General features: G+C 41.5%; 3 protein-coding genes across 9 annotated transcripts in view; 1 reads left to right on the top strand and 2 right to left on the bottom strand.

Annotated features, from left to right (window-relative positions):
- The window catches only part of myo1g (myosin IG), a 419,914-nt gene that overhangs the window by 342,335 nt on the left and 50,377 nt on the right, over positions 1-27,202 (top strand). The window lies entirely within an intron of this gene.
- Positions 283-22,203, bottom strand: thrap3b (thyroid hormone receptor associated protein 3b). 4 transcript variants are annotated; one of them, XM_080443383.1, is made up of 13 exons: positions 22,028-22,203; positions 17,997-18,104; positions 12,185-12,350; positions 8,780-9,616; positions 7,371-8,045; positions 6,908-7,071; positions 6,574-6,685; positions 5,380-5,455; positions 4,507-4,688; positions 4,100-4,331; positions 3,590-3,667; positions 3,158-3,319; positions 283-1,946 (listed from the first exon to the last, which is right to left on the bottom strand). In XM_080443383.1, the coding sequence occupies exons 3-13, from the start codon at positions 12,316-12,318 to the stop codon at positions 1,719-1,721; spliced, it is 2,880 nt and encodes a 959-aa protein (XP_080299509.1). In that variant the 5' UTR covers positions 12,319-12,350; positions 17,997-18,104; positions 22,028-22,203; the 3' UTR covers positions 283-1,718. The 4 variants fall into 4 exon arrangements, with proteins under 4 accessions (XP_080299509.1, XP_080299508.1, XP_080299510.1 ...); XM_080443382.1 differs by lacking the exon at positions 22,028-22,203 and adding an exon at positions 18,537-18,732; XM_080443384.1 differs by lacking the exons at positions 3,590-3,667; positions 22,028-22,203 and adding an exon at positions 18,537-18,731.
- LOC308094765 (uncharacterized protein) overlaps positions 25,473-27,202 on the bottom strand; it is a 42,626-nt gene continuing 40,896 nt past the window's right edge. For all 4 annotated transcript variants that reach the window (XM_080441586.1, XM_080441587.1, XM_080441588.1 and 1 more), the window contains one exon: positions 25,473-26,069. In XM_080441586.1, coding sequence (XP_080297712.1) covers positions 26,059-26,069 — 11 coding nt within the window. In that variant the 3' untranslated portion in view covers positions 25,473-26,058. The remainder of the gene's footprint in view (positions 26,070-27,202) is intronic.

Raw genomic sequence — 27,202 nt, 5'->3', positions numbered from 1 at the left:
GGAAATGTCACTGGCTAAATTGGCGATTGTTATAGAGCCAGAGAAAACAACTCTCAATGCAGTTTTAGTTAGACTCAACATCTCCTGACATGAGGTATGCCGAAATCATTATTCACAGTTGTCTAGAGTAAAAACAGATCATGTTCCTTATAGGCTCTGAGATTGCACGCTCTTTAGCATTACTTAACTCTTGCAAAAAGAGCCTATTTTTTATTAATTATTTTACAAATTTTAACTTAACAGTACATTTTTGTAAAGAAATACGACTGTCACACAACTGAACTGGATCAAAGGAAAGATTTATTGAAAATTAAAAGAAGTAATACAAGGCTCTCGAGGAACAGTAAAAAAAAGAAAGTTGCAGGTTTGAATACAACAGAAGGTCCTAAATACAGCCTCGGGAAGTACATAGAGTCGAGTACATATAGCCTCAGGAAGGAAGCACAGCAGCACTGAGAGTCACAAAACCGGTTACACTTTTTTTTGTCAACTCCCGTCAAATATACTTAAATTGTTTCATTGTACATTTGATAAAAAACTTTAGACACAAATTAAGACATTGTCTTCACTTTTCATGTCCTAAATTCAATAATATATGTAACTGAGCTGCTGTTTTAGAAGATAACCGTCATTTCTGCCTTCTAATTTCTTAGTAAAAACAGGGGGGGGGGGTAAATCACTTTTCCTAACCCAAGCCATATCTGTACTTATCCGTTTGCAATGATCCTCCCCCCTTAGATGTAAATACAGGTAGCCAGTTACAGTAGCTAAACTAATGACAGGTTCAAACCTACATTTTTGTATCAGCTCTAAATCAAAGCAAGCCAAATTATATTTGTTATACTTCTTTTCCATTTTCTTTTTACAGTTAGTTCTTTTTCTTTAAAACATAAAACATCTATTATCAATGGATACTGCACCACACTCTTATAATACAACCTTTATATCTCCTACAGAGAAATAAAGTTGTATTGGTGCTTCATGCTAATGGTTCGAAAATAAATGATAGGTGTCAATAGACGAGGGGTGTGACGAATGCAAACTTCTACAGGTGAGAATGGATAAAGGGCTGTTATATGAGCCCCATACCGGCAATTGATTGGTCCCGTGGAGCGAGGTATGATGCTAATGTTTTACACAGTGAAGATTAATAACTGCCCTCTCACCCTGCACACGACCCAGAGCCAACCAACATAAAAAAAACATATTGCATGCTTTTCTCCAGAACTGCAAGTAAAAAGCAGTATAAAAAAGAAAGACTTTACAAGTACACATATCTCTATAACGATCATTTCTAAGGCACAAATGCATTTGTGGTTTGTCGTGTTTTCAGAGAAATCTGAGCCATCTTTGAAGCTTGGCTGCCTCAATACGTTCATCCACAAGAGGATGATTGGCTCAATGCCAATTAACTGCAAAGCAAGACAAACTAAATGCACCTTTACATTAAAAACACCCAGAAATAAAGACCAACTAACGTAAAAAAGATCATTCAAATATCATTCAAGTCATCGTCACATTTCTTCCTTCACTCTTCACTGTGAGGTGGCTTGCACCTTTTTAGTTTTAACTTTTATCAATTAAATCAAGACTTAGCTGGATGAGAAAAGACAAAACAAGTGGGGGGAAAAATCAATTACCACCATTGACATTGTGACAGAGGGTCACTTGTCACCTTTTGGTGAAGCAAAGACGACAGTAATGAGAGTCAATTGTCTCTACTGCTGTGAATTAGAGACATCTACCCCTGTCTTTCCCTCCTTATGATCCATCTCCATGGTGTCATCTCCCAGCTCCCCTTCTTCGCTTCCCTGGAACATGTCGTGGGTCCACTTGGGACTACTTCCCCCCTTGCGGTAGACAAAGCGCCCCCGTCGGGCCGGGAAGGCCCCCCGGCCCCGCCCACGGTTGTCCACCCAGGTTTTCTCACCGTCCCGGTCATCGTGCTGGAGAGAGAGGGGGAAGGCAGTCAGAGGAAGAAGTAGTCAAATTGACAGGGATGTGTGAAAGACTTAGGAAGTTGTTGCAAAGTCTTCAAGGGACTATCCCATAGGTGCTTCCTTGTTATTTTATTGCAATTGTTTTTACCAAATGCAGTTGCTGTTTTGTTGCAAGTCAGCTGCACAAAAAATGAGCCCCGTGGTTTAAGTGTTGATGATGATGATGATGATGGTAATGAATGATGTATTAACTGACAACTACTAGAATAGAGATTAGAACAAGACCCAGGATGATTTTCCATCTTCAAGGTCATGTTCACAAAAAGACGAACGATGGCCAGTTCAGTGTACAACAACATCCTTCAATCGGTAGGGTGCTACATAGACCGTAAAACACAGCAGTCACTCTGAATTAACATAGCAGTGTTGTCATCCCTTTGGTTTCCTATGGTTGTGCTCAGTGACACAACACACCTACATTTTACTTGTTTCCTGATTGCCATATTGTCACTGAAGGAGGCTCATTGGTTAGTACCGTTGCCATATTGTCACTGAAGGAGGCTGATTGGTTAGTACCGTTGCCATATTGTCACTGAAGGAGGCTCATTGGTTAGTACCGTTGCCATATTGTCACTGAAGGAGGCTCATTGGTTAGTACTGTTGCCAAAGAGCAAGAAGGTCCTGTGTTTGAACCCAACTGGGGCCTTTCTGTGTGCAGTTTGCATGTTCTCCCAGTGTTTATGGTGGTTTCCTCCCCCACCTAAAACAGCCTACTAGTAGTGCCTTTGACCACAGCACTGGCCTTGGAACCGTTCCATGGGCACTGCTCAGTGGCTGCCCACTGCTTCCAATAGTTAGGATGGGTCAATTGCAGACAGCGAATTTCCCCATGCGCAACTTAACTATAACTTTAATAGTGTGCAGCCATAGAGGCAGAAATGGGACCATGGCTGGAGCAAGGTCGGGCCTCCTGACCTCACAGAACTTGCATTTTAACACCCTCATGTGGCATTAATGGGCAATAGCAACACAACTGCAAATTGTTCCTAGTTTTAATTACTGCATTATGTAATTTTAAATCACTAGTCTGGGAGTCTTATGTATGATAAACCCGTTTTAGAATGTCATTAAGGTAAACCATATGTTCTTCCTAAAGCCAAGGCATAATGCATCTCCACCATTGTAAAACAAATCCTAATTTAGGGTAGAGTACTCACAAAGTAATACTTTCTGCTCTTGGGAGTGTATTCAGGGTCCCACTCCTCCTCTGGAGGGCGCACTGGGGCATTGCTATTGGGAGGGTTGCCATTGCTGCTGTTGTTGTTGTTGTTGCCTGGGTAATTGCCTCTGTTCCAGCCCCTTCCCCTCACTCTGGGGTACTGAAATCAAAACGAGACACAAGTTCAATCTCTCTGTAAGTGAACTAGTACAACTTGACTGGCTCTCATTTGTGTCATCCATTCAGAAGGTGTGACACGATGCTCAAATTAACGTTCAACGGATAAAGAAAAAAAATTCAGCTGTTGTCCATAAAAATAAGTTATGGGAGAAAAAGAACACGTTAGACAACCATCAGGTGCTACACTAGCAGAACACTACCCATTACTTTACATTAGTAGGGTTTCACTCACTGATGTCTGTTACTTTACCTTTACAAAATCAGGTAGTACATGGGATATGTATGAAAGAGTACCACCACCATCATCATCATCATCCACATTATGTTCCTTATCATTAGAAGGAAGGAACAAAGCAGAGAAGCGCAGTCTAAAGTGGTGCCATTAAGAATAGAGAATTGTAATACAATGAGACATGCAGTCTACAGTGATGTCATTAGAAACTATTAGAATTACAGCAAAATGACACGAGATAATCCCTGGTGAAATGCATATTGATGTTTTCATGCTGTAAATAACACCACTATACTGAATGATCCAACCCTTGTGAACTTCTCGCTTGTACCCGTTGGCCTGGGCAAAGACTTAACATCAGAGCCTAGCCTTACAAAAAATGTCAATAAAATATTCTATATTCTTTATATAATAATAATTTACTTGTGACGTAAACGGCAAACAGGATGTTGACAAGGGTTTTCACAGGTCTCCTAGCAACAATACAATGCTAGAAGAGGAGGTGAACGAGGCGAGAGGAGAACTTACATATCCGCGTCCTCTACCCCTGTCCATGTTGTGACCCTCATAATCGCGGGGAGGCCTGTCCATGGGCCCGGGGTAGTCTCGTGGGGGATAGCGCACTTGACCGTAGCCCTCCTCCTCGTGCTCCGCTCCCTCTCCCATGTACTCTTTACCCCTGTAGGAAGGAGGATAAGGGGAGGGAGAGGACGAAGAGGAGGATGACGAGGGCGAGCGTTCCCGCTTCTTCTTACCCTTCCTGCAAGTGTGGAGAAAAGTTCACATCAGGAACTGCAATCATTACATGGCTATGTTTGAAGTAAACCTTACATTTCATGAGGGTGTAGCGGCGTCTATATGGAACACACTAAAGTGAAGAATACATTTCAGGGGTTGATACAGCCAAATACCGTGGAACCAGGGAAGAAACCTACTTAGATTTCTTGTGGTGCTTGGCAGATTTCTCAGAGGACCTCTCTCTGCTCGGTCCTCGGGAGCCTGAGGGGCTCCCGGCCCCCTCCCGCTTGTAGTCGCGCTCCTTCCCAGAGAACCTCTTCCGTCTCTCAATGTCCAGGCGCAGGTCCATCACATCACCTTTGAGTTTTTTACTCGGATCCTGTGGAGATACATCAAATATGCCCCGAGTTACGCATTGTTAACTGCATTATTGATAAACAAATGGCAAAAGAGTATGAGTGGTAAACAGTAGGCAAATATGAGAAGCAACCCCCCCAAAATAGATGCATCATTCCGGTGGAAAAATATTTAAAATATCTATAGTGCTTTACTGCCCTCTACTGGTAATAATACAATCAAAATCTCTCCACAATTAGAACAGCAGTAAAAAAAAATGCTGTTGGTATACAAACACACACACAAACACATACAACCACGTTTTTTACATTTTACATAGTAACATTAGTCGTGGGAACAAGTGGCATGCAGTATTTTAAAGCGCTCTTAAATTAATTGCAAGTTAGCAAATTTCACAGTACTTTTTTGCTTTATTTTTGAGGAAGAAATACTTACAAGGTAATGGCACTGATTAGGATCCCTTGAGAGGCTTGGACTCAGGATCTTAATTCACCTCCTTTTAGCCTTTGCTTGAGTTCGTACATAATCAATAACCATATCTCATAGGCTGTGGGGGACTTGCTTGGTATTTACAATACACAATTGGGCTCTTTCTGATATAGTTTTATGCATCCTTTGAAAGAAAAGCACAAAGCTGAATACTGCTGCTTCAGATCGGCACAAATAGGTTTGTTTTCTTTCCAAATATTTGAAATGTCAAAAATTCTGGTCACCTTGTAGTTGGCCTCCTCCATTTCCTCAAACAGCTGAGAGTGCCTCTTAAAGGCACTGGGGGAGACATCGATTCTCCTTAAAGAGAAGAGGCAGAAAGAAAGCCAGGTAAGATTAAGGTCTACACATATTCAAGACCATATTGTAAAATGTTTCCCATCATGATTCTCATGTGACCGCAAAACCACAGATAACCCATAGTAGCAGTCTATAATGTAAGCACTTTAGTAGCAGTTACACAAGTCCTAAAACAAATGCACGCCACGTATCGCAGTATCAGGCAATGCTCCTTTAGCCTGGTTCCAGACGAATCTGCCATTGCAAAAAAAAAAATGCCCCTGGCAGATTAGGTCTGTCCCCTCTCAATAGAGATTGGATTTCTCTCCCTCCGAAGTTGTGAGGGACCAATCAGGGTCCAGTATGCAAATATGGGCCAGGTTTATCACCAGAGGCATTTTTTTATTTGCCCCTCGGAAATGCAGGTTCCACACAGAGATTCCAGACTAATATCTACGTAGTGATATTAGTCAGGCCATGCCAGGCTACTACTCCTTTGCCTAATGTTGTTGTCTGCCATGTTGGACATATCTCACATTTTCTCACACTTATGTTCGCGAAGCGGTACAAACATGACGCAATACTCAGCCAATCAGTGAAGCTGACAGGTCGGGTTAGTCAATCAAGGAGGCCGGTGCTGCATATAGTTGTGGTCTTTCGCTTCTCGCAAACAGTTGGTCCAATCGAATTTCCACTCTGCACACCCCCGGGTCATATGGGACACGCGCCAAGTTTAGGCCGTTCGGTCGGGTGGCACCGGAGACCCGGGACAGACACACATAGGTTTCGTGAATTAATAGATATTGTTAGCAGCAATTCCTTCAATAATGTTGGTGAGGTTTAACACAGGTTTTGAATTTGCACCATCAACCAATAGCAACACTACTTTGTGTTGACCTTGGAGGGAGCAGTAGCATTGGGGAGGACACGATCACTTTACCCTAGTCATATAACCCTTTTTTTTAATTCTGAAACTAAACATATGCAGCATGCAGTCATTTGTGAGGCAGGAGTAGAAGGTATAAGTACATAAGTAAATTGTGTTTTGGTCGCCAAGCTTCTAGTCCCAGGCGGCCACACAAGGAATTTCACTGACAATTTCTGGTGTGATCTAGGTTTCAAGAGACTGATAACCTTACCTGTGGATTTCTGGGCTCTTCCTTTGCTTCATCTTTTCTACCTCTTCAGCCTTTCTTTGGTAAATGGCAAACCGCTCACTTAAAGACATGTCTGAGGAGCGGAAGTGTTGTGCTGGAAACAAAAACAGGATAACGTCATTGAGCAAACACCAGCTTCAACGTATTTGTATTATAACACAAGTGAAGGTACCTCACAATGATTTGATAGTGTCAAATCATTTATCACCACTGTTACATTTATCTGACAGATTAGCCAACGAGTCAGTCTGCGTTTTCTCGTGTATCTTGAGAATCTTGTGAAATGTGGACAAACCCGATGCAGACCATGCTGTACCTTTGATGTAATGCACAATGGCGACTATGTGCTGAGCAAACAGCTCCGAAGGGCTGCGGCGGATCTGTGTAGATTGAATGTGCTGGAAAATGGAGCGGAACTCCTGATCTTTCTTAGTGGGGTTGGCCGGCGCACGGCGCTCTTTAGGCACAGTTCCAGAGGAGCTGAAAGAGTCAATAACAAAATAAAACATGTAAAAAAATTACATATTAACAACAAAATACTAATTACCTGATAATTTCTTTGCTTGTAGTTTGACTTTTTTATGCCTTCTTGCAGCCAACTCACTAACCATTCACTGGTTTAAAAGCCAACAAAGATATTAACAATAGAACACAACCACCTGTGGTTAAAAAAAAGCTGGTTACTGGCCAAACTGGCTGTTAGAATAGAAAATGTCTTGAAGCATAAACTCATATTGCATACCTCATTGAGGTGTACACTATATGCACTACACATGTACCTGGGCATTTCATCTAAGGAGCCTTGTTTGGGAACAAGTTTGGGATCAAAGTCTTCTCTCTTCCCAGAAAAGCGCGGAGTGGGGGACTCATCTCTTGGCGCCATGGCCACGGGGAACAAGGGCCTGTCCTTCTCCTTGCTGTTGGAGCCTCTGGGAGGTGGGGCAGCAGGGGACGGACTCCGCCTGGACTTCTCTTCTCTCTTCTCTTTCTTCTCCTTCTTCTTAGCCTTCTCTTCTTTCTTGGAGCTGTGCTTGCGGCTGCGGTACAGCTCCTCCTCCAACTGTTCAATGTCCTCCTCTCCCTCCTCGACCTCTCTGCTGCGGCTCTTCTCCTTACGAGACGGGTAGGAAGTTGGATAAGCAGGTTCGTCATCCCATTTCCCATAAATGTCCCTTTCGGTGAGCGTTTTGGTGGTCTTGGACTTGATCTCACCCTCCTCTTCAGGCTCCCTGCCCTTCAGCCCGTGGGACTTGAGGAACTCTTCTTCACCGGCATCAAAGAAAGGCGTGCCTTTCTCCTCCTTGGAGTCTTCTTCATAGGCCGCGGCAGCGGTGGCGTTGAAGAGGCCTCCTGCCTTGCTGTTGCCTTTCTCCACGTCCCTGTCCGGTGTCCCCTGCTCCTTATCGTGGACGTTCTCCTCATCTGGCTTCTTATTTTTAGACTCTGCCAAGAACCTGAGAGAGACAATGGCACTGACTATTTATTACACATCTTATTTTTTAAAACACTTGAATATTTGTTGTTTTTGAATATGGGTTAGACACTAAAATTACAGAACAAATATTAGACAAAGGCAAATTTCTAAACAAATCAGAGATGGGCATGTACATTTAGATGAGATGTAATGAGATGAGATGAATAAAGACACTTTGAAAGCTTTTACTAGACTATAATGGACTTATAGCCTAGCCTACTAATTGACTATAAAATGTAATCTTGTACCCTAGTGAAAACTCATTGTTTGATAGGGGTGTTCTAATAAGACTATTATGCTTGATTAATTGGTCGGTAATTATGTAGTCCGAATTATGGGATCAATCTGTGAGAAATAGTGACAATGGAATGCCCATCTCTGATGCAAACATTACTGACCAGGACCCATATTCCAATAATAAATACTTACTTAACCACCAGCTCCTAAATAAGAGGGATTCATACAATCTCCTTTCAATGCATAGAAGAGGACAACAGCCGGCTACTTTTCCCAATTTGTTATTCACACATAAAAAGAGGAGTCCTATGTCATCCATTTTAACCTGTATTCTTCTGAGGATCTTTGTGGCTTGGCACAGACTGAACACATTTGAAAGAATAATTATATGTCAAACACTGTGTGGACACAATTTGCAAAGAAGGAAAATAAAATCATCATGGAAACTTAACTGTGACAGTAAAGAAACAAACATACTTTTTGAATGCAGAGGAAATTGCGCTCTTATCTCCGGACTTGACATCATCTTTTGAGAAGAATCCGAACCCGCTGAAGGTGGCTGTCTGCCCGGTCTTTGCAGGGGACTTTGTAGGGCTCTTTACATCGGCGACAGGCACAGGAGCAGGGTTACTGCCAACGGTTCTCCACATTGGGCCACCACTCGCTGGTCCTTTACCGTCAGCTGCAGCAGAACTCTCCGCCTTGGCTCCAGCAGTGGAGCCAGTTTTAGGGCTGGTTTGTCTGGGGCTGGCGTCATAGTCAAGCCATTTACCTCCGGATACCTTCTCGATAGCACTCCCATCTGCCGCCTGGTCCGTCCTATCCATCTGCTCTTGTGGAGGCCTTTCCTTAGTGTCCTTGGGTCCGGGCTTCCCCTTGCTGCTGCGATGGCGCGGGGATAATGACCGGGACCGGGATCGAGAGGAGTAGCTTGAGTGCCTGGACCGCCGGGACCGGCCGGAGGACGAGCGGTCAGAGTAGCGGGAACGGCTCCGGCTGCCCGAACGCTTCCTGGGGGGGGTGCGTGAGCGGCCCCTCCTTGGGCTGTGTGAGTGATGGTCCTGGTCATGATAGTTGCCAGCACCCTGCCAGTTGTTGGATCTGTAGCCATAGCTGCTGCTACCTCCCCTGCTCTGGTAGCGGCCACGTGGATAATAGCCCCTGGGTCTACCTCGGTAGACGAAAGGCCTGCGGTAACCACGCTGGTAACCCCTGAAGTTTCCTCGATTGTTCTGGTCTCGGTAGTCCCTGGTGGGGTAGTTTCTGTCTCTGTGGGACGGAGAGTATGATCTGGAGCGGGAACGAGACCTAGAGCTGGATGAGAGGAAGAGAAAGAACAAAAAACATTTGCCATTGTACTAGATGAAGCATGTGGCGTAACCTTCTAGTGGGCAACTGTTGTTCTGGCCAAAAGGGGGCAATATAACGTCAGACACTACACTACACTGAAACGCCACTGAGGGAAGAGCCCTCAACCTGCCCCTGTATGGATATGCATGGTGACATTCATCCTTCAACCTGACTTGTTAAAAAAAAAGAAGCTGTTATTTTAACACTCTAAAATCCATACAAGACCCAAACCAACAAACACTAATTCATACATTTAAGACCACTAGCTGTTACATTTAGTACAAATACAGCGTTTGACTGACAAAGGGTACAAGTTTAGACCATTAAAAATGGTTAGACTTACCAAGTGTATAACAAAATCCTAACCATAAATTCAAAAACTGCAGAGAATACATTTGTACTTTCACACTAAATCAGTAATAAACAAGTTAACAGCCGTGTATAAACTTGATGGTGAGTCCATTAACAGCAATGATCATTGACAAAGCCCGCAGTAAACTTTGAACTCAAGCAAAACAAAGTATCAGGCAAATTGGAACAAGCATAGATAGATTTGTTTAAGTTATGTGTAAAATATTAATGTCAACCGATACCTGGTGGATCAGTAATAAGACCATGTCTCTCAGCTTACCCCTTGACGCGTTTCATTGGAATTGAATGGCAAGACTATCACTCTATCAACGTTCCCATACACTGCCTCCTTGTGTGTTGAATGGAAGCACTACCAAAGGCCACACAACAGAACACAATGTACAGCAGTCCTTGGAGACTGAGACTAAATAAAGAGGGTATGAGGGAGATATAACATGGTCACTAGTAACCAAGTAATTTGCTTTTACTTGTGATAAATCATTGACTTGGTGTAGCAATGGTCTCAAATCACCCTCTAATCATTCAAAAAAAAAAAGAATATAGTTTAAAGAGGTCAAGACCTGAGTGGAACCACAAAAAGGCATGCGTGTTGAAAAACATTTGTATTTTTAACAATAGAGTTGGGCTTATAAGTAATATATTACTGTAATATTATTAGTTTCCCCCAGTAAAGAGTTGTGCAATGTATTACAGTTGCCAAAACAGTAATATTACAGTTATTAATCCAGGTAATGTTGCCGCTACTGCGACACAATGAACAGGATTTGTTTTTGACCGAGATAAGCGCTCTCTTCTCTGCATTACTGGTCTATGAGCTGCGGTGACCATCCAGCTGCGTAGAGGAGCCCATTCAACCAGCGCCATAGGAGGTTGTCATATGCGAAAAAGAGCAGATCTACAAGCCATCAACACCTTGCAAACTTGCGATATGACGCATCGTTAGCTTGTACAACTGTTTGCCATTATTTTTAATTTGTGTCAATATACAAAGAATATTGTTGTCCATTGTAAACTTTGTGCAGGTAGCAACTAGCAAATCACTATCAACTGAGAATAATTCAATGGTAGTGATACTACCAGTGAGAACCGTTTCTAAATGTCTCAATAGAAGAGCTGGGAGACTAAACCACCGCAATTGTGTTAGTTATATTGTATTACCATACTCCACCATACAGTTAGGTGAAAATACAAATGTATTTCACACAAAAAAAATTACCTAAACATAATGTAGCTTTAAGTCAGAAAAAATACACATGATCAGAGGTCCTTCATTTCAAGTGTTGATTGCCAGGATTTTCCCATAATGAAAGACAAAGGCAAATTGATCTCTCAATTGTGAATACACTCAGGAACAGACTCCCCCCTCCCAAGAGCTGTTGAACTTCTAATGTCTTCATGTTAATGAAGATTCTACATTGTAGAAGAACAGGAATGTGAATCTATCCTCCTGTTGGACCTGTTGGAAGCGACTACTCCTATCATTGTTCTGTACTTGAAGTCTGGTGACTGCTCAATAGAATAAGAGACTCAGGATAGAAAACACATACAAATAAAACCATTCTGCTTAAGTGATGCTTGTGTTTAGTTATAACTTCTATAGGGAGTTTTTTATTTGATTTTTTATTCCCAACATAGTTGAAATGTATGATTGTTTAACTCTCTCAATCATTATATTTCATTGGGGAAATATGTGCCCAACATTTGTTCATTGCCCTCAGTTTTCAGATGGAACAACATATACTGCAGGTCTCTAGTTCAAATAAACAGACTTGAGACTGTTTAATGTTAAGTCTGGCAAACATGGGAGGACTGTGCTTTGAGACCATTCAAGTATGTACCATGTTGGCTGTCTGTCATGATGGAGCAAATGGATGTAATGGGTAAATGCAGAATTGAAATGCGAGCCTTTCATTTCTCAGTGGATTTGGTCCTGAGACACAGCCCAGGCAGGCATTGACTGATACTCTATATTTGTGAACTAGAATTGGATGATCAACTTGAAAATTAAACTGCTATGAAAGACTGTAAGGTATAGACTTGGAACTATAACATGAAGAGAAATAATGATAATCTTCTTCCCATCTTAGTATAAAAACAAATGCAGGATCCTGGCATTGTTAAATTGAGGTGATTTAAAAGGAAGACAAGCTGACACATTACCTGTAGCGATGTTTTCTGGATCTTGATCGGGAACGGGTTCTGGATCGAGATCGTGAATAAGACCTTGATCTGGAGCGAGACCTTGATCTAGAGCGGGACCTAGGTGGACCTGGAGAATTCGGGGCCTTTGACATCTCTGCTGTGACGGTTGTCTAAAACAATTCTCCTGTCAATGAAACAAGGAAGAGGTGGCTGTTACTTGAGTTACTTAACAAGTTATATTAACGGCTGTTTTTTGTACACTAACTCACTAAATGCTTCCTGAGTGAGCAAAAGAAAACCACATCATCCTAAAGTGCTAACAGCCTTGCAGATCTAGATCTGCTTTCTGACAGCTTGTGCCTGGTGAAATTGCCTAACACCTTGTCTGCTGTCATCAAGACTCATGCTCTGCTTTTAACCCTGACACCAACAGTCCCAATGCGCCTCATGACCTTGACAAAGAGAAGAACAGGATCGAAACTTAAGCAAGGATAATATTAGCAGCAACACACAGAAGCTCACCATTTAAACAATGCATGAGCAATACGTTATCTTTAACACATCTTAAAAGACAGCTGTAAGAGCAATACAGCAGGTAGCAAAAACAGACAGTGAGCAGCTTTCAGGCTACAGACACAACCTGCATTCTGCTAGAGAGCAATGAAAGCTGGCATGGTCCACTTCAGGCAGAAACAATCTAGTAGCAATCTAGAAGAAACAACCAGACTCCCCAGGGATAGCTACAAGAGTCCTAAAGTGGACACCATCAGCTACTCATAAACATTTTAGAACAACATGTGTATTTTGACTCTTTAACTCCTTACATCTCAGCATCTCAGTTGCTTGTTAAGTTGGTGATACAAGAAAATTACACATATTCTAGTGCTGCACTTCACCCACTTTTGAAAGACTACCAGATGAATTCCTAAATGGGTACTTCAGCAAAGTCTCCATACTTTAGCTAAAGTGTGTTGCATGGGAGAACACATTCAACGCAGTATGAAAAGGTCTTGACTTGAATCAATACCATAAATGCAGAGCAGGTAGGTACAAAGTTGCAGACCAAGACAATGGGATCCACTGGGTAGTCAGGGGGTCAAACCTACCATCCATATTTATGAATGCATTTAAACAGTAACCAACAGACAGCATTCCCGGTATTCCATTAAGCAAAGATTTGGGGGAAAACACATTACGACTATATGAGCCAGGTAACTCTTCAGTTGACCCAGGGAGACCCCTGGGTGAGAGCAAATACTGACAGTGGAAAAGAAAATGGCACAAATGGGGTCAGGAGTGTCAATGGGTCAGAGCTCAAATGGCCTATGTGTTCCATTTCACTGGTAACAAAACATCATTCTGGGAAATATTATAGCAAAGTAAACAAACCATAAGTTGAAGTGAATTTTGGTGTGTACCAAACAAATTGCTCCCTAGTGAATCTAAGAGGTAGTCTCACATTACTGAGAAAATGTGTAACATAATTTGACAAAGAACTCATCGTCATCATTAAAATATATTGGTATTTGGTAAAGAAAAAAACACGCTGCCTGGTAGGATTAGCCTACATATATTTCCAACAAAAACTATACATGACGGGTGACGCAATGCCTATGCATTGAAAGTGTAAAACCATGCTGGTCAAATGAGAAACAAATGCTTCTGCATACATCTGTATATCTGACTGATTCAGACCAAATCTCAGTAGGTGATACAATGTTTGATAATATGAAATAGTGTGGCAGTACTATGCTGCAACCACACCTAACCTTGTTTTCAGAAATATTTGACTTAAGTTGGGCACCAGTCAAATTTTAACAACTTTCAATCACAATCACTAGACTAGACATAGGAAATAGCCCCGGAATAGGAGCATTAGGGCTGTCCCCGACTTAGGATTTATTGAGTCGGCTCAGAGTCGCGGGTTTAATGCAGAGTTGACAGAGTTGTTTTATAAGGTTTATAAGGGGGGGTGCGCATGCAACAAGTGCTAGCTGCTTTAAAGAGTAAACGCTGGACTTTTTTAGGGTCTGTGTCCTTCATAACCTCAAAATGCTTCCAAACTTGTTTTCACTTTCGTTTTCACTTTTCACCTGCGATATAACCACTCCTCCTCCACTTCTTGTGCTAGTTTACCGCGCATGCACCCCCCCCCCTAAAAAAACATGCATCGATTAGGGGACAGCCCTAAGGAGCATATGTTACAGTATGTTTGACATGCAACGCAGGGATGGGGACTGCAAAGAGTATGGAGGCACCAGGCACCCAGGCTTATGGTCTAACAGGCTGATACCAACAATAAGCTATTCTGACCTACTACTAGTCAAAAAGAACATGGCTGACATTTACACATATCAGTGAAAGTGAGAAGCATTTGTCAGGGTGGAATCAAGTACTCACAGTGGCAGCCATGCTCTAATAAAGAATTTTAAACTTTTGTTAACAGAACTGAATGCCTTGATCTCAAAGAGCACCTTTGTTTGCAATGAAATGTGTTGCTCTGTAAGTCACGTCAGCAAAAATTCAGCAATGAAGAGGGAGTGGTGCACAATAAATGCATCTGTCAAGAGCTAGCTTAATCATTAGACGTGCATAAAGGCACTAAAAGTCTGCATGCATATTTGCATGCTTACCGGTCTCCTCATTATCGAGGCTGTGCAGTGTTCGCAAACATGTACTGAATGGTAATTACTAATTAGTGTGCCATGCCTCTAGTCTGTGTATTTTTTATAATAATAATTTCTATAATTATATCAAATAATGTATAGTTGTACAATAATAAACAAATACGTGCACATACAAATGCTATAATACCAGGCTAAACAAAATAGTGAAACCCACTATATTAGTGAAGGGCTATGGCTTTAATTTAATTCCGCACGTATATAATGTCTGTGCGTTCCTGCCTAGTGCCTGTTTTTGCTTCGGCGTACAACGGTGTCGCGCAGGGAACACAGCTGACCTACAAGCCCACACTGCATCAGCGACGCGTTGTGGGCTTGCAGATCGGCTGAGGCGGAGCTGCAGCTCAACTGCTTGTTGAGTGGGACGGCTGTGAGAGAGAGAAGCAGAGAAGAGCTCCTCTACATTACAGACGGATAATGTTACATAAAAACCCTCGCTGTTTTCATAACTATTAAAGTTTCTTAAAGGGATATTTCACAATCAAAACAATTTTGGGTAATTTTTTTGTCTACTCTGGCTTTTGTGAGACAGTTTTCAAGTTGCTTGATTCAGTATTTAGATATTTGATATACATTTTATCAAACCCATTGTAACTTCAAACTATATTTAACATGTTAGATTCATCAAAAACACCCCGTCCTTGATTCTGGTGACTCATTCTGCCCTCCTAATACGTGAGAGGGCTGTGTTTTTTTGATTACTTTTTTCATTTATTTTATTTTATCTTTTTTATTGTATTACATTTTTTTTATGTCCCCCCAAAAATAAAGTCTTTTCATGTATTAGAAAGACAATATCAGTCACTAGAACCAAGGACGGGTGTTTCCGATTAATCTAACATGGTCAAAATGGAGTTTGAAGTTACAATGGGTTTGTATAGGAGGGGGGGCGTGTCTGATAAAATGAATCACAAATATCTAAATACTGAATCAAGCAACTTAAAAACTGTCCGTGGGGCTCACAAAAGCCTGAGTAGACGATAAAATTACCCAATTTGTTTTAAAGTGACATATCCCTTTAAACGTAACTTTCAAGTGACGTTTATAGGGGGAAACTTTAAGGAAGGGAGGAGTCTTGCCTGCCTCTGCGCTGAATCAACGTAGCCTGGGACCAGTGCAAAAAAAATGTTGCCCTCTGCGATTTGGGTCTGGCACCACTCCGTTGTGAATCCATTTCCTGGTCCTGAAGTCTGGGGTGACCAATCAGGGCCCAGTATTCAAATATGGGAGACTGTAATTGGTAGTTGGTTGTAGGTCTAACAAATTGCATCCAGAGCCATTGTTTTGATCCCGCCCCCTTAGAAAAAAAACATCCTCATAGAAGCACCAGACTCATATCCACGCAGTGATACAGTCTGGCTAGTGGCTACGCGAGGCTAGAATCAACGTGGTGTGTCTCAGCGTGACCAGACACGCGCGGTCGAGCATGCACAACACAGACACATTGGGTGGTGTGGCAGCGACCATACGTTCTTATTATTGTTGATCATGCATGACGTGATAAAAGCATTTGTTTTCGCATTGGTGGTAGGTCAGGAAAATACACAAATATATTTTTAAAATATATATAAAATACACTACATTTTTAGCATTCGAATGCAATTACTTTTCATACCGAAATTTGTTTTACGACAGCACTACATTGCACTGACTGGCTGTTCCACCAGGAACAGACATTGACATTTGACATTTAAATAGGAAATAGGACAAAGTATTAATATTTCACCAGATTATTCCACTAGAATGGCTTAGGGTTGCAGGTTGGTCTCACAGGCAGGACATTTAAGCTATATTCTGCTGTGCTGCGGGATCAATAAAGGTCTATCTATGAATCCATCAATTCACCTTAAGCATTCAGTGTACAGCCACAATGGCATAGCCAAACACAACTGGACAAGTCCAGTCTTTAATCAGGGGCCTCTCTCAAATGCAAGATTTCAACTGACCTAGTAAAATGTAGCACCCATTTCATTAGTCTTACAGAGGATGTGGTTTCTGTGCCTAATTCTAGCGAAGTCTTAATCGAGATAGGAACATGAGATACAAGTATGTGTGGTTGGTTCCAGAAAAGCAAAGCATGCAGTACGCAGGAAGACAACCACAAACACAAAATATCTGACTTTATGGTCCTTTGAGGTGAGTATGGGTATGCAATGTTCATCTGGGTTATCAGGCCCATCGTGGATGTGGACTCATCTAGTAACTGTATCAGTTTGTTTACTTTGAAAACAAGCCAGTATGTGAGCTGTTTGCCAATGTGGACTGGGGTCCAATCAAACGGAGACACATTGTATTTGATGTTCATGAGACTCTTACCAGTATCAACCCATGAACCCAGACCATAGCTGACTGTACTGAAGGCAAAAGGCAGCATTTGTTGCTGAGGTTGTGGTACAGATCCTTGTTTAATAACACGTTTAACCGGCATTTAAACGGACAAACTTAGGTGAAGTCAGTTTTCTCAAAACAAAATGTATTTTTTGTTATTATATTGTATCGGTGACTGCCTGGAATGATATAGTTACCGTATCATGGCCATCCAGTCTATTAGCTCATTAATTTTGCTTAAGGGCATATTTACCCTTGATATCAATGGTGGGCCCCAACACAGAGAGAGAGATAGAGAGAGTGTGAGTGAGTGAGTGCGTGCGTGCATCAGATAGAGTAGAGTGGGGGAAGGCAGAGAGAGAGAACACACAAGACACTCATTATTACACAATTTGTTTTGATGGCTGGCGCAACCATGTTGTTAATTAATGCATGGGTACCCAAGATTGAACAGCTGCCACCCACACGACACCACGAGTTGGATAGAAGCCTTACATTTTATTTATTTTTTTTAAGTAAAACTTATGGTATCATTTAAGTTGGCACCAAAGCTAGCCTTGGATCAAGACTATCATAGATGTATTTTATCGAGTCTGACTTGCTTTCGGATCGTAGATATGCAAATGTATAAGATAAAATCAATCTATAATAGTCTTGATCCATGGCTACGCCAAAGCTAAAGCCAAGGATAGCTTTAACACCAAGTGGTTCAACGCACCTACTCGAGACACTTGTTGTGCTTGCGTTTATGCGTCATTAAAAAAAATGGGGGGATGGACACATCAATTGGCTAGTGATCATTAACTACAACTACATACCGTTCGACTGGTTCCACCAGACTGGCCGTGGTATTTTCTCCCCGTCAGTCGGTGGTTAAGACGAGGCTTAAAGTGAAGCTAGGCTGCCTCCTTCCTTCCTGGTTTGATCTGAAAGAACAATATCCAATGTTGCCAGATTATGAGATTAAAACCAAGCAACCAGGTCTATGAAAACAAGCCCAAAAGAAGCGACTGGATCACAGCTATTCATTAAAAAAAAAACGGGTCCTTGACATGAACATTAGAGAACCATCTGTTTCAGCCATAATACAAATGATTAAAAAAAACATTGGAAACGAGCCCAAATAAGCAAGTACACTTTAGAAACAAGCCCAACAACCGCAACTACCAATATTTACAAGCGCCTTAAGAGAAAAACAAGCCCAGAGTCGCTTATAATAGGCGGACATGGCAACGCTGACAATATCCCGTTAGCTAGCTCAATACCTGCAGCTGCTAGCTTGCGACGCGCGGCTAAGCTAGCAGCTAGCATAGCAACACGGAAAACAAACGCACGGAATGCAATGTCCTCTTATTTACCAGAGCCTGGACGGTCCAATTCCGTTCGGTTCACCGCTCGGTAGCTGCATTGATGTCACTGTGACTCAATAAAAAATAGCACGCCTAGTATACATGTTTACACCGTGTCGGAGGGTGAAGGTAATGTTTGTTAAAAATGTGATAACGACCATTCCCTAACGCTGCTGCTACCAATCGATCTAATTAGGAGGAGTCGCGCGAGACGCCGTGCAGGGTTGCCAGATGTTGCGAGAGGGGTCTAGGAAAACACGCCCATAGGAAGCGACTAGGATATGGCTTTTTGAAAATAGCAGATCTACAAGCTCACAACGCGTCGCATCGTAAGCTTGTAGATCTGCTATTTTAAACAACAACAAAAAATCTTGAGGAAAAAAGGTAATTTTGGAACATTAAACATTTTAACAACACAAATCTTGAATGGGGGGGGGTCCTTGCCATGAAAATGTTTGATAACCTCTGGTTTAAACGACATTTAGGAAACAAGACCAAATAAGCAACTACAATGTAGAAAGAATTAAAAAAAAACGCAACCACCAAATTTACAAGCTACTTTAAAACAAGCCCAAAGTCGCTTATAATAAGCGGACATGGCAACCCTGGACGCCGTGTGACCGCGAGGCAGAGCGTATAGCTGCAGCAGCAGGGGTCAAATTTCACCAGCTCTCCTACAAGCAGCAGCACAGCCACGCTCTGCTGCTGCAGCCAGTCTGAGTGACGCCCACCTTTCAAGTAATCTCTAAACTGCAGCAAATCAATCCTTGGACACAGGTTCTTGATATATTTTAAAGCTGCCATCCGAAAGTTACTACAACGTCATTTTGACCAATCTGTATCATACAGACATGCAAAAGTGTCACTTTTCAGCTACAGTCACCTTTTTGAACCCAAATAGGGCAATTGTGTGACACCTGACCCAAAAGAAAACAACATGTTGTCACCTTTTTCACCTCGGGGCTGTTTGCATGCCTGATCATAGAGTAATACAATAACTTGAACATCTGTCTGCACTGCAGTGTGGTTGGGGTGGTCTCCCAGTCCCTACTCTACTCTTCCATTGAGAAATGTGTAGACCCCTGCCTATGTGCCTGGTCTCCGGTAGGAGGCCCCATACTGGTTGACAAGTAGTGGTTGAGCAATATCTCCCCTGTGGCCACTGACCAATCAGGGATTTAAATGTTATTGGTTGTAGTAGGCCTACATTACATTACAGTCATTTAGCAGACGCTTTTTCAAAGTGACTTATAATAAGTGCATACCTATGTCAACATAGGTAGGCAAGAAAGCTAATAATCACCAGAAGTCTTTAGTGCATTCTCTTCTAAAACAAGCAACTAAGAGTATACCTAGCGCTAAGGTAAAAGTGCAATATATCAGCTACCTACTTTCTTAAACAGATGAGAAAAATTGGAAAATCAAATGAGCAAGCGCTAAAACAAATAAGTGTATCAAGTAAACAAGATCCAATAAAACAAAAGCTTGTACAAATAATTGACAACATTGGACATACCTGGAATTTGCCCTGTGCATTTAACCCATGCTAACTATTAGCAGTGGGCAACTATCGAACAGTACCCTAGCTAGTGCAGTAGGAGTTTGAGGACCCCTGTGTCTTTGCTTTGACTAGATACCACTTCAGTGCCATTCATCCACCCCCCTTTCTCGTCTGACCTGAAGGACATGATTAGATTAAAATGCAGAAACTAGCCGTTGCAACATTTGCATTTCCTTTATATGACTTTGTAAACCCCCCAAACTATCAATTAACATGTTGTTACACCCTTGTTGTTGGAATTCCACACAAATGCATGGGACTTTTTTCAACACAGCCTGACGCTTCGTATTCATTTATAGCACACTATTTTTATCTGATCCACATAACACTGTCTGTCCCATCTGCCTGTGTCTGATAGGCGGGTGATGAAGCACACACACCTGTCAGGAAGCTTTAGGCCTGTGGACATAATACAATGTAGAACTATTTGACCATTACTTTGCATTATATCTCTGTGTTGCATTAGTTTTCAATTAGAAACAGAATATGATCAAATGATGTACAAAAAATAACATATCAAAATACCAGTATTCATTGTATTCACATGGAGTATGGTAGGAATCAATCTGAAGTGGTTTCACATTGCCACCACTGTTTCTCATAGTTGCTTTTGCCTTCAGTATGAGTTTCATGTGACTTTAATGGGAAGCTGTGAAATAGTTAGTGAAGTATTAGATAATGTCATCAACTATTGTTACTATTTTGTGTCAAACCGCAGCAGTGAAGTTCCTATAACTACAGTATAGACATGTGCCGTTTATCTTGTCATTGGGCTGTGCATCATTCTGTTGGCATATGACCCCAGTGCCCAGCCCATGAAATAATAAGAGGGGGATTAATATAGTGTTGTTGAATGCCATCTTTAGTCACTGCTGTCACGATTGCGCATGTCAGCAGTGTAAAGACACCTGTGTTTACATTATTCAAAACAGCATTGCAGTCTGTACCAGAGCCAGAGTGACTGCAGTATTCAGAGTGATAGTAATAACATGTCATAACATTTGCATAAGCATCAGGATACCTTGAGGCATGGCTCTATATAAACTAATTTGTCTACAGTCTACTCTAGACAGTATAAATAATGTATACAAAGTAAAACACCTTTCCTAAATTTTTCATAACTTATTTGAGCTCATATATGTTGGGTTGTTCTGCAGAACATAACATCCATACTGAAAAACTTGGAAGCAAGTCCTCAAGGCCTATCACGACAGCTCATCTGTTGTTATCTAAAAGCCATTTCAAGGACAGACCCAAATGAGATGCAGCTCAGTCCCCCATACTGCTCTAGTTGACAATGGTGAAACTGTAGTTTCCTCTTTTGAGTTGTTGCAAAACAGGATTAGATCCTATTCACTCCTATTTTCTTATGGACAACCGATGATGACAACCCAGATGCAAAATCGAAATAATTCTGATCAATGAAATCATACATTATGGTAAAAGTTAAAGGCAAAGGTGCTTAGATCACATTTGAGCCTACTTATTGTCGTTACAATGTGTAAAGAAAAGCATCAACAATTCACAGTAAATTAACAAAGTCATTTATAGGATTGTCTGTGTCATTGATTTAACAGTTTTCTTATTGAAAGGATATTTTCAAGCCATACTCTCACAAGCATAGAAGTCACAGCTTAAAGCAATACTCTCGGTCTCTGACCTATTTTCTTCTTCCTACAAATTTGAGTCTATGCCCTGTGGTAGTCTACCACACAGATCCTGCTTCTGTTGTGTTAGACATAGGCCTACTTTGTGATCGAATGCAGGGTTTATGAAGCCAAATTCACCAACAAGCTTTTAACACTCAGATTTAAAACATGATGAAAGGCAACCTTTAGACTTTGTTTAAACAAAAAGTAGGTATGCTATCAAATTCTTTCAGGCATTCAAGTCTAAGGTGTTGGAAAAAGAAAGAGAATGAGAATAGACAATCCCTTACCTTGTGTATTGCAGTAAAAGTGAAACCAAAAGTACTGGCCTCGAGGAGGAAATTCAACTGAATTATTTAGATCCTTCTCACTCAAAGTTTTTTTTTGGTTATGCTTTGAGTGTCACGGTGCAATGGTATTCAGACTTTGATGATTAGTGGGTGGATTAGGTGCTTGCACACAAATGACTTTATACAAGACGAGTACTTCACAGGAGGTTTTGCTCTTACGTCATAGCCCCCAAGCCCTCCCTGTTCACGGAATAAGAGCAAAATGGCCACCATGTGAATGATGAGTAATGATGATAGCTGGCTGAAATCACTGGGTAGGATCTAAACAAGCAGAAGGTTGAAAACATAATTCAGGCAAGATTATAAATTTGCTTGGCATGTGAGGGTTAGTGTCAGTATAGATTCACATTCAGTGCTATTCAGTGTGCTGTATATTAGTATTTTCTATTACATTTGGCAGAGAACCAATATAAAATTAGGTAGCATTGTCCACTTAGCTCTCTCCTCAATGTCTACTAATTTAAGCTGCCAAACCCCTCTGATACTACCCATACCACTTTGAGTAACGTGGAATGGGCCCAAAACGTAAAAGAAATCGCCCACACAGTACATGCTCACCTGGCTGAGAACCATGGTAGTTTTCATATCGTAGAACCATGAAATGACTATGCAAACGCTGACCTTCCAGGAACATAGAGAGGAAGTTATTCAATAGGATGTTGCCTATTACCAACACTATTGTATTCTGCAAGGCAGAACTCCCCAGCAAGCACAGTCAGGACCCGGACCAATCAGTGACGTCTCGATTGCGGCTAGATCAAGTCAAACCAAGACAAGTCAGATCTGGCCCAGAATATCACCTGATTTCAACCAAAATGTATCCTGACCACAAAAACGTCACTTCCAGGACGTCATCTAAACACATTTCTCATCACCCAAAATTGCTGTCCAAATGTCCATATGATGTCCCGGTGATGACGTCCTGTAAATGACGTAAAGATCATCCCCAAATGGGCTGTGATCTGGCCTAGTCCTGAACGTCACCGGGGTGATGACCGGGCGTCATCATAACGTCATCATGACGTCATTGTGCTTGCTGGGTCATGGTGCTCACTGGTCAAGATGTTACCAGGAAAATATACCATGCAGAAACTGAGAATTACGACAAAGAGAATGTATGGTAATGTTGGGAAGCCATAAATTACATTCTAGTGCTCCTGAGGCTGCAAAGTAAATCATATTAGTGATTGTAGGGGCCATGTGTACAGAGAAGCAGAGATGGTCTTTGTGTGCAGCTTTGCATTGTATGGTGAGCCAGCTTTCTAATTATACCCCCATTACGTAGATCTGTCCAAAACAGAGCAAACAGATGCAGACAGCACCGCCTGTCTTCCCACTGGGATTCAGTCTCCAATCACATTTCACTGGCAAATGGTCATAGTTCAACAATGTCCAGTTTATCTTGTTAGACATTTGTCTTGTACTGACATTTGATATGTTAGCAAGAGTACGACACATTCACTGTAACAAAAAGAGAGTGGACTGTGTAGTAATGAGAGTTCTGTTTATGAATGAGTTGCCTAGCGATGACATTAATGTCTCACCACAAGGCTTGTTATATTTGACTGTGAAAGTGCACGATACATGATAGTGCATCTATTAGCAAGAGGACACCAAGTCTCACACAAACATCTTTGCGGCCTTTGCTCTCTGTACCATTTGGTGTTAGTCCTTTCACTGTATAACCTACAGTAGACCTAGAGCAACTGACAAATAACTAGAAAAGTGTGCTCCTTGGAGCGCAGGTCTCCGCCAGGCTGGGGCCCACAAACTGATACATCTTGATCACATGCCGGAGTAATGTGTAACGATTTGTGAGTTTTGGACAAAATGTGTGTTTTGAAGAAAACGCAAAATGGCAGGAAATCTAGTCCGGCACAAATGGCTAGGCAGGGCCTAGGGGAGTTGTGTTATGATCCAATGAATCCAGGGACATTTTATTTTGATTGTACTACATACAGTTCAAGAATTACAGGCCAAACTGTGATTATTATAGCGCCACCATTAGGCCGATTTGACAAAATTGGGGCAGAGGTTCTTCCTTGGCCTACTGGGAGTGTGAATGCAAAGTTTCACGCCGATCAGTCCAAGGGTGCCGGAGATTATCAGTTAACGGACGGACAGGGGTGAAAACATAGTCTCCGGCCTTCGGGTGTCTGAGACATTAAAATGCCTCTGTCAAAGTGCTTGCTTACTGCTTTCCTTTAAAGATCTATTTAATGCCCTCGAGATATATAGGTGAAATACAGTATAGGCTATATATACCTGGTCACCAGCAAAACCAGTTTTTCTGGTCTATGCTGTTTCATCAACGTCAGTAACTTCCTCCTTAGCTAATACTAAACCAGCCACCCATATTGGTGGTAAATTTAGAGTTGAGGTGGTGATGGCTCCATCTAACTAACATTTGGTACCTGGCACTGCTATGCCTGATGATCATTAATGTCCTTGTGAATAACCAGTCAGTGAATCATACCACCTTCATATCTTGTTCAGTTAGCGCTGGAGCTATGCCAGAGAATAGCTACCAATTGCTCCTTCTGACTAGCATGGACAAATTCTGTGTATGTTTTCTGCTATTAAATACACTTAACATTAATTGATTTACTTTTATTCACTGGCTATACATTTGTTAGCCAGTGTAGTTTTTCTTCATCAGATGTAAATTATCCAGTGATTATTAACTTTGTGAATTTTAACACCTTGGTTATACATTTTTTGATTGTATGTATGTATGTATTTGAATAAACATTTATTTAACCTGGCAAGTCACTTAAAACTAATTCTTATTTACAAGGATGGCCTGGGGGAGCACCTCTACAGTGAAGGAACAACTCCAGGATACGTTATATGCAAGTCTATTGGTGAATAAAGAGTGATGGCTCCTGACTATGCTCTTGAGGCAGTATGAGACCTATTAATTTAATATTTGTGATATGTCAAACTGCTCATATATTAATAGTTTATAGTACATTTGATCTTACAACTCTTCGTTGTATTTATATCGTTCATAGATATTTATACAGTTTTATTGTGACTTTGAAAGGCTTCAGTGCTTAATCACAGAGCAGCAGAAAAATAATGAGAACGGAACTGTTTTGGTGCCATTTTGTTTTAAAGACAGTACTGCCACCTTCTGGAGATGGGCCTGAACATAAACATAATTTTTGTAGGAAGCAAGGATATATTATGCAAATCAAAAAGCCAGAATTGTGGAAGTGCATATTGTAAACTCTTGCAATTTTGATTAGAAATATATCATTTCGGTATCACCATCAAAAACCGTGAGATGTGAGAGCAAGTTTAAAACAAAAAGTAGGCACACTGAACCTTGCCTGGTTTTCAGAACCAGCTACCTATTGATACATATGGAGACAAACCCAACTCCCTTTCATAAAGCTTTATTCCACAGATCCCCTATGGCAGGAGGCCTAGCAGCTAGGCTCATTATACATTTACATACACTGTCTGTGGTCAATCCTTACAATGCTCCTCAAGTTAAATAACTCAATAATTCAAGACAAACAGAACAAACACACACATTGTTCAACTTAAGATAACAATAGCAACATCATAACAACGATAATAATAATAACCACTGTCAAATAGTATGTATTTCCAGGTCTTATATTTTCTAAAATGTGTTACACTGTCAGTCATGTTTAAGGTGCACCATAAATTGCCATGTGACATTTCAGTAAAACTCAACAAATGTTGCACCATGACACGCAGTGACTTAGACAGACAATACTTGCTTTTTTTTTGTTCCTTTTTTTGAGTCTCTTGTTTTTTCTTTTTGAGTCATGTTCCTCCGTTTTATCCTCTGCAGTTTGGAGATATTACAGAGAACCTCAAGCAGTCCATAGTTTTTTCTTTTGGCACACTTCCTTATAATCTGCTGCGGTGTGGGGGCACAAATCTCTTAGCTCAACCAGAGTCAGAAAGATGCATCTCCCTGGAAGCCTCAGGACTCACAGGACCTCTGGAAGCAGAGGGAATAATAAGTGGAGACATAAACAGAGGAGAAAAGCCTGAGTTATACTTAGTTGCATGAAGAAGGTCTGCACACTGGTGATGCTAAAAAAGCTCTGCTGTATTTTTATTGCATTGTCAACGTTTCGATCTATTCAGATCTTCATCAGGACAAATACCTTATACTTAGTTGCACACATGTGTCCAGCACCGAAAATAGCTGATCTACAAGCTCACAACGCATCGCGCTAGAGCACACTGTGAACTTGTAGATCGGCTATGTTCGGTGAGCCACACTGGTACTCAACTAAGTATAAATCAGAGGATCATTCATTTTTGTTAATCAACAAAAAAAGAAAACACCAATACATTTTTTAAATCTAATATTCAACAAGCCCTATTTCAGAATATAATTTGAACTAGAAAAGTGCGCTGCTCAGAACGCAGGTCTCCGTCAGGCCGGGTTGCCGACCCAGGCCTACCCTGTGTCAGTCATCGAGTGCAGCTGTCAGGACACAAGGAAGCTGTGGGGGAAATAGAGTTTGTACGACAGACGGTGCAACTGTGTGTGTTTCTACCACACAGGAGTGAGCAGAAGTGAAAGCACATTTGGATTTGGAAACAGTGGCATTTGTAGTGCTCCCTATGGGTGATAGTGAAATTGCTTTTGGCTCTGCGTTGTTTAGATTAAAATTTGGGGTTGATCGGATCAGTTCATGATTTGCAGCAAAACGAGCCCTGGCCACAAACTTTGGAAGTCAATCATGGCCAATGGGAATGGAATATGAAAAATCGGACGGACCAAGGAATCCAGGGGAGAAAACATTTTGAATGTACAACCTACCATTCAGGGGTTATAGGCCAAAGTGTGGTATAGCGCCACCATGAGGCCAATTGGAAAACATTGAGTGTGCATGCTAAGTTTCACGCCACGTAATTTATGGAATTTTGTGCAAAACAAGCCCCTCATGCAAACTTTGAAAGCCAATCGTGGCCAATTGGCTGATAGATCTTGATTACATGACCCCAGAGGTAATGTGTACCGATTTGTGTGAGTTTTGGACAAAATCTGTAGGAGTAGCAGCAAAGTGTATTTAGAAGAAAACGCAAAATGGCGTAAAATCTTGTAAGTCAGAAATGGGC

Source organism: Gymnoscopelus braueri, assembly GCF_963280865.1.
Source record: "Gymnoscopelus braueri genome assembly, chromosome: 11".
NCBI classification, from domain to species: domain Eukaryota; kingdom Metazoa; phylum Chordata; class Actinopteri; order Myctophiformes; family Myctophidae; genus Gymnoscopelus; species Gymnoscopelus braueri.
This window is presented reverse-complemented; position numbering and strand designations above follow the sequence as displayed.

Bases quoted from the DNA above. Each gene is read 5' to 3' on its own strand.
- thrap3b (XM_080443383.1), bottom strand. From the start codon at position 12,318: ATGTCAAAGGCCCCGAATTCTCCAGGTCCACCTAGGTCCCGCTCTAGA. The intron at 7,072-7,370 runs GTACATGTGTAG...TGACTCTTTCAG, and splicing joins TCCTTAGATGAAATGCCCAG to CTCCTCTGGAACTGTGCCTA. The intron at 3,320-3,589 runs GTAAAGTAACAG...TTTTGATTTCAG, and splicing joins TACTACCTGATTTTGTAAAG to TACCCCAGAGTGAGGGGAAG.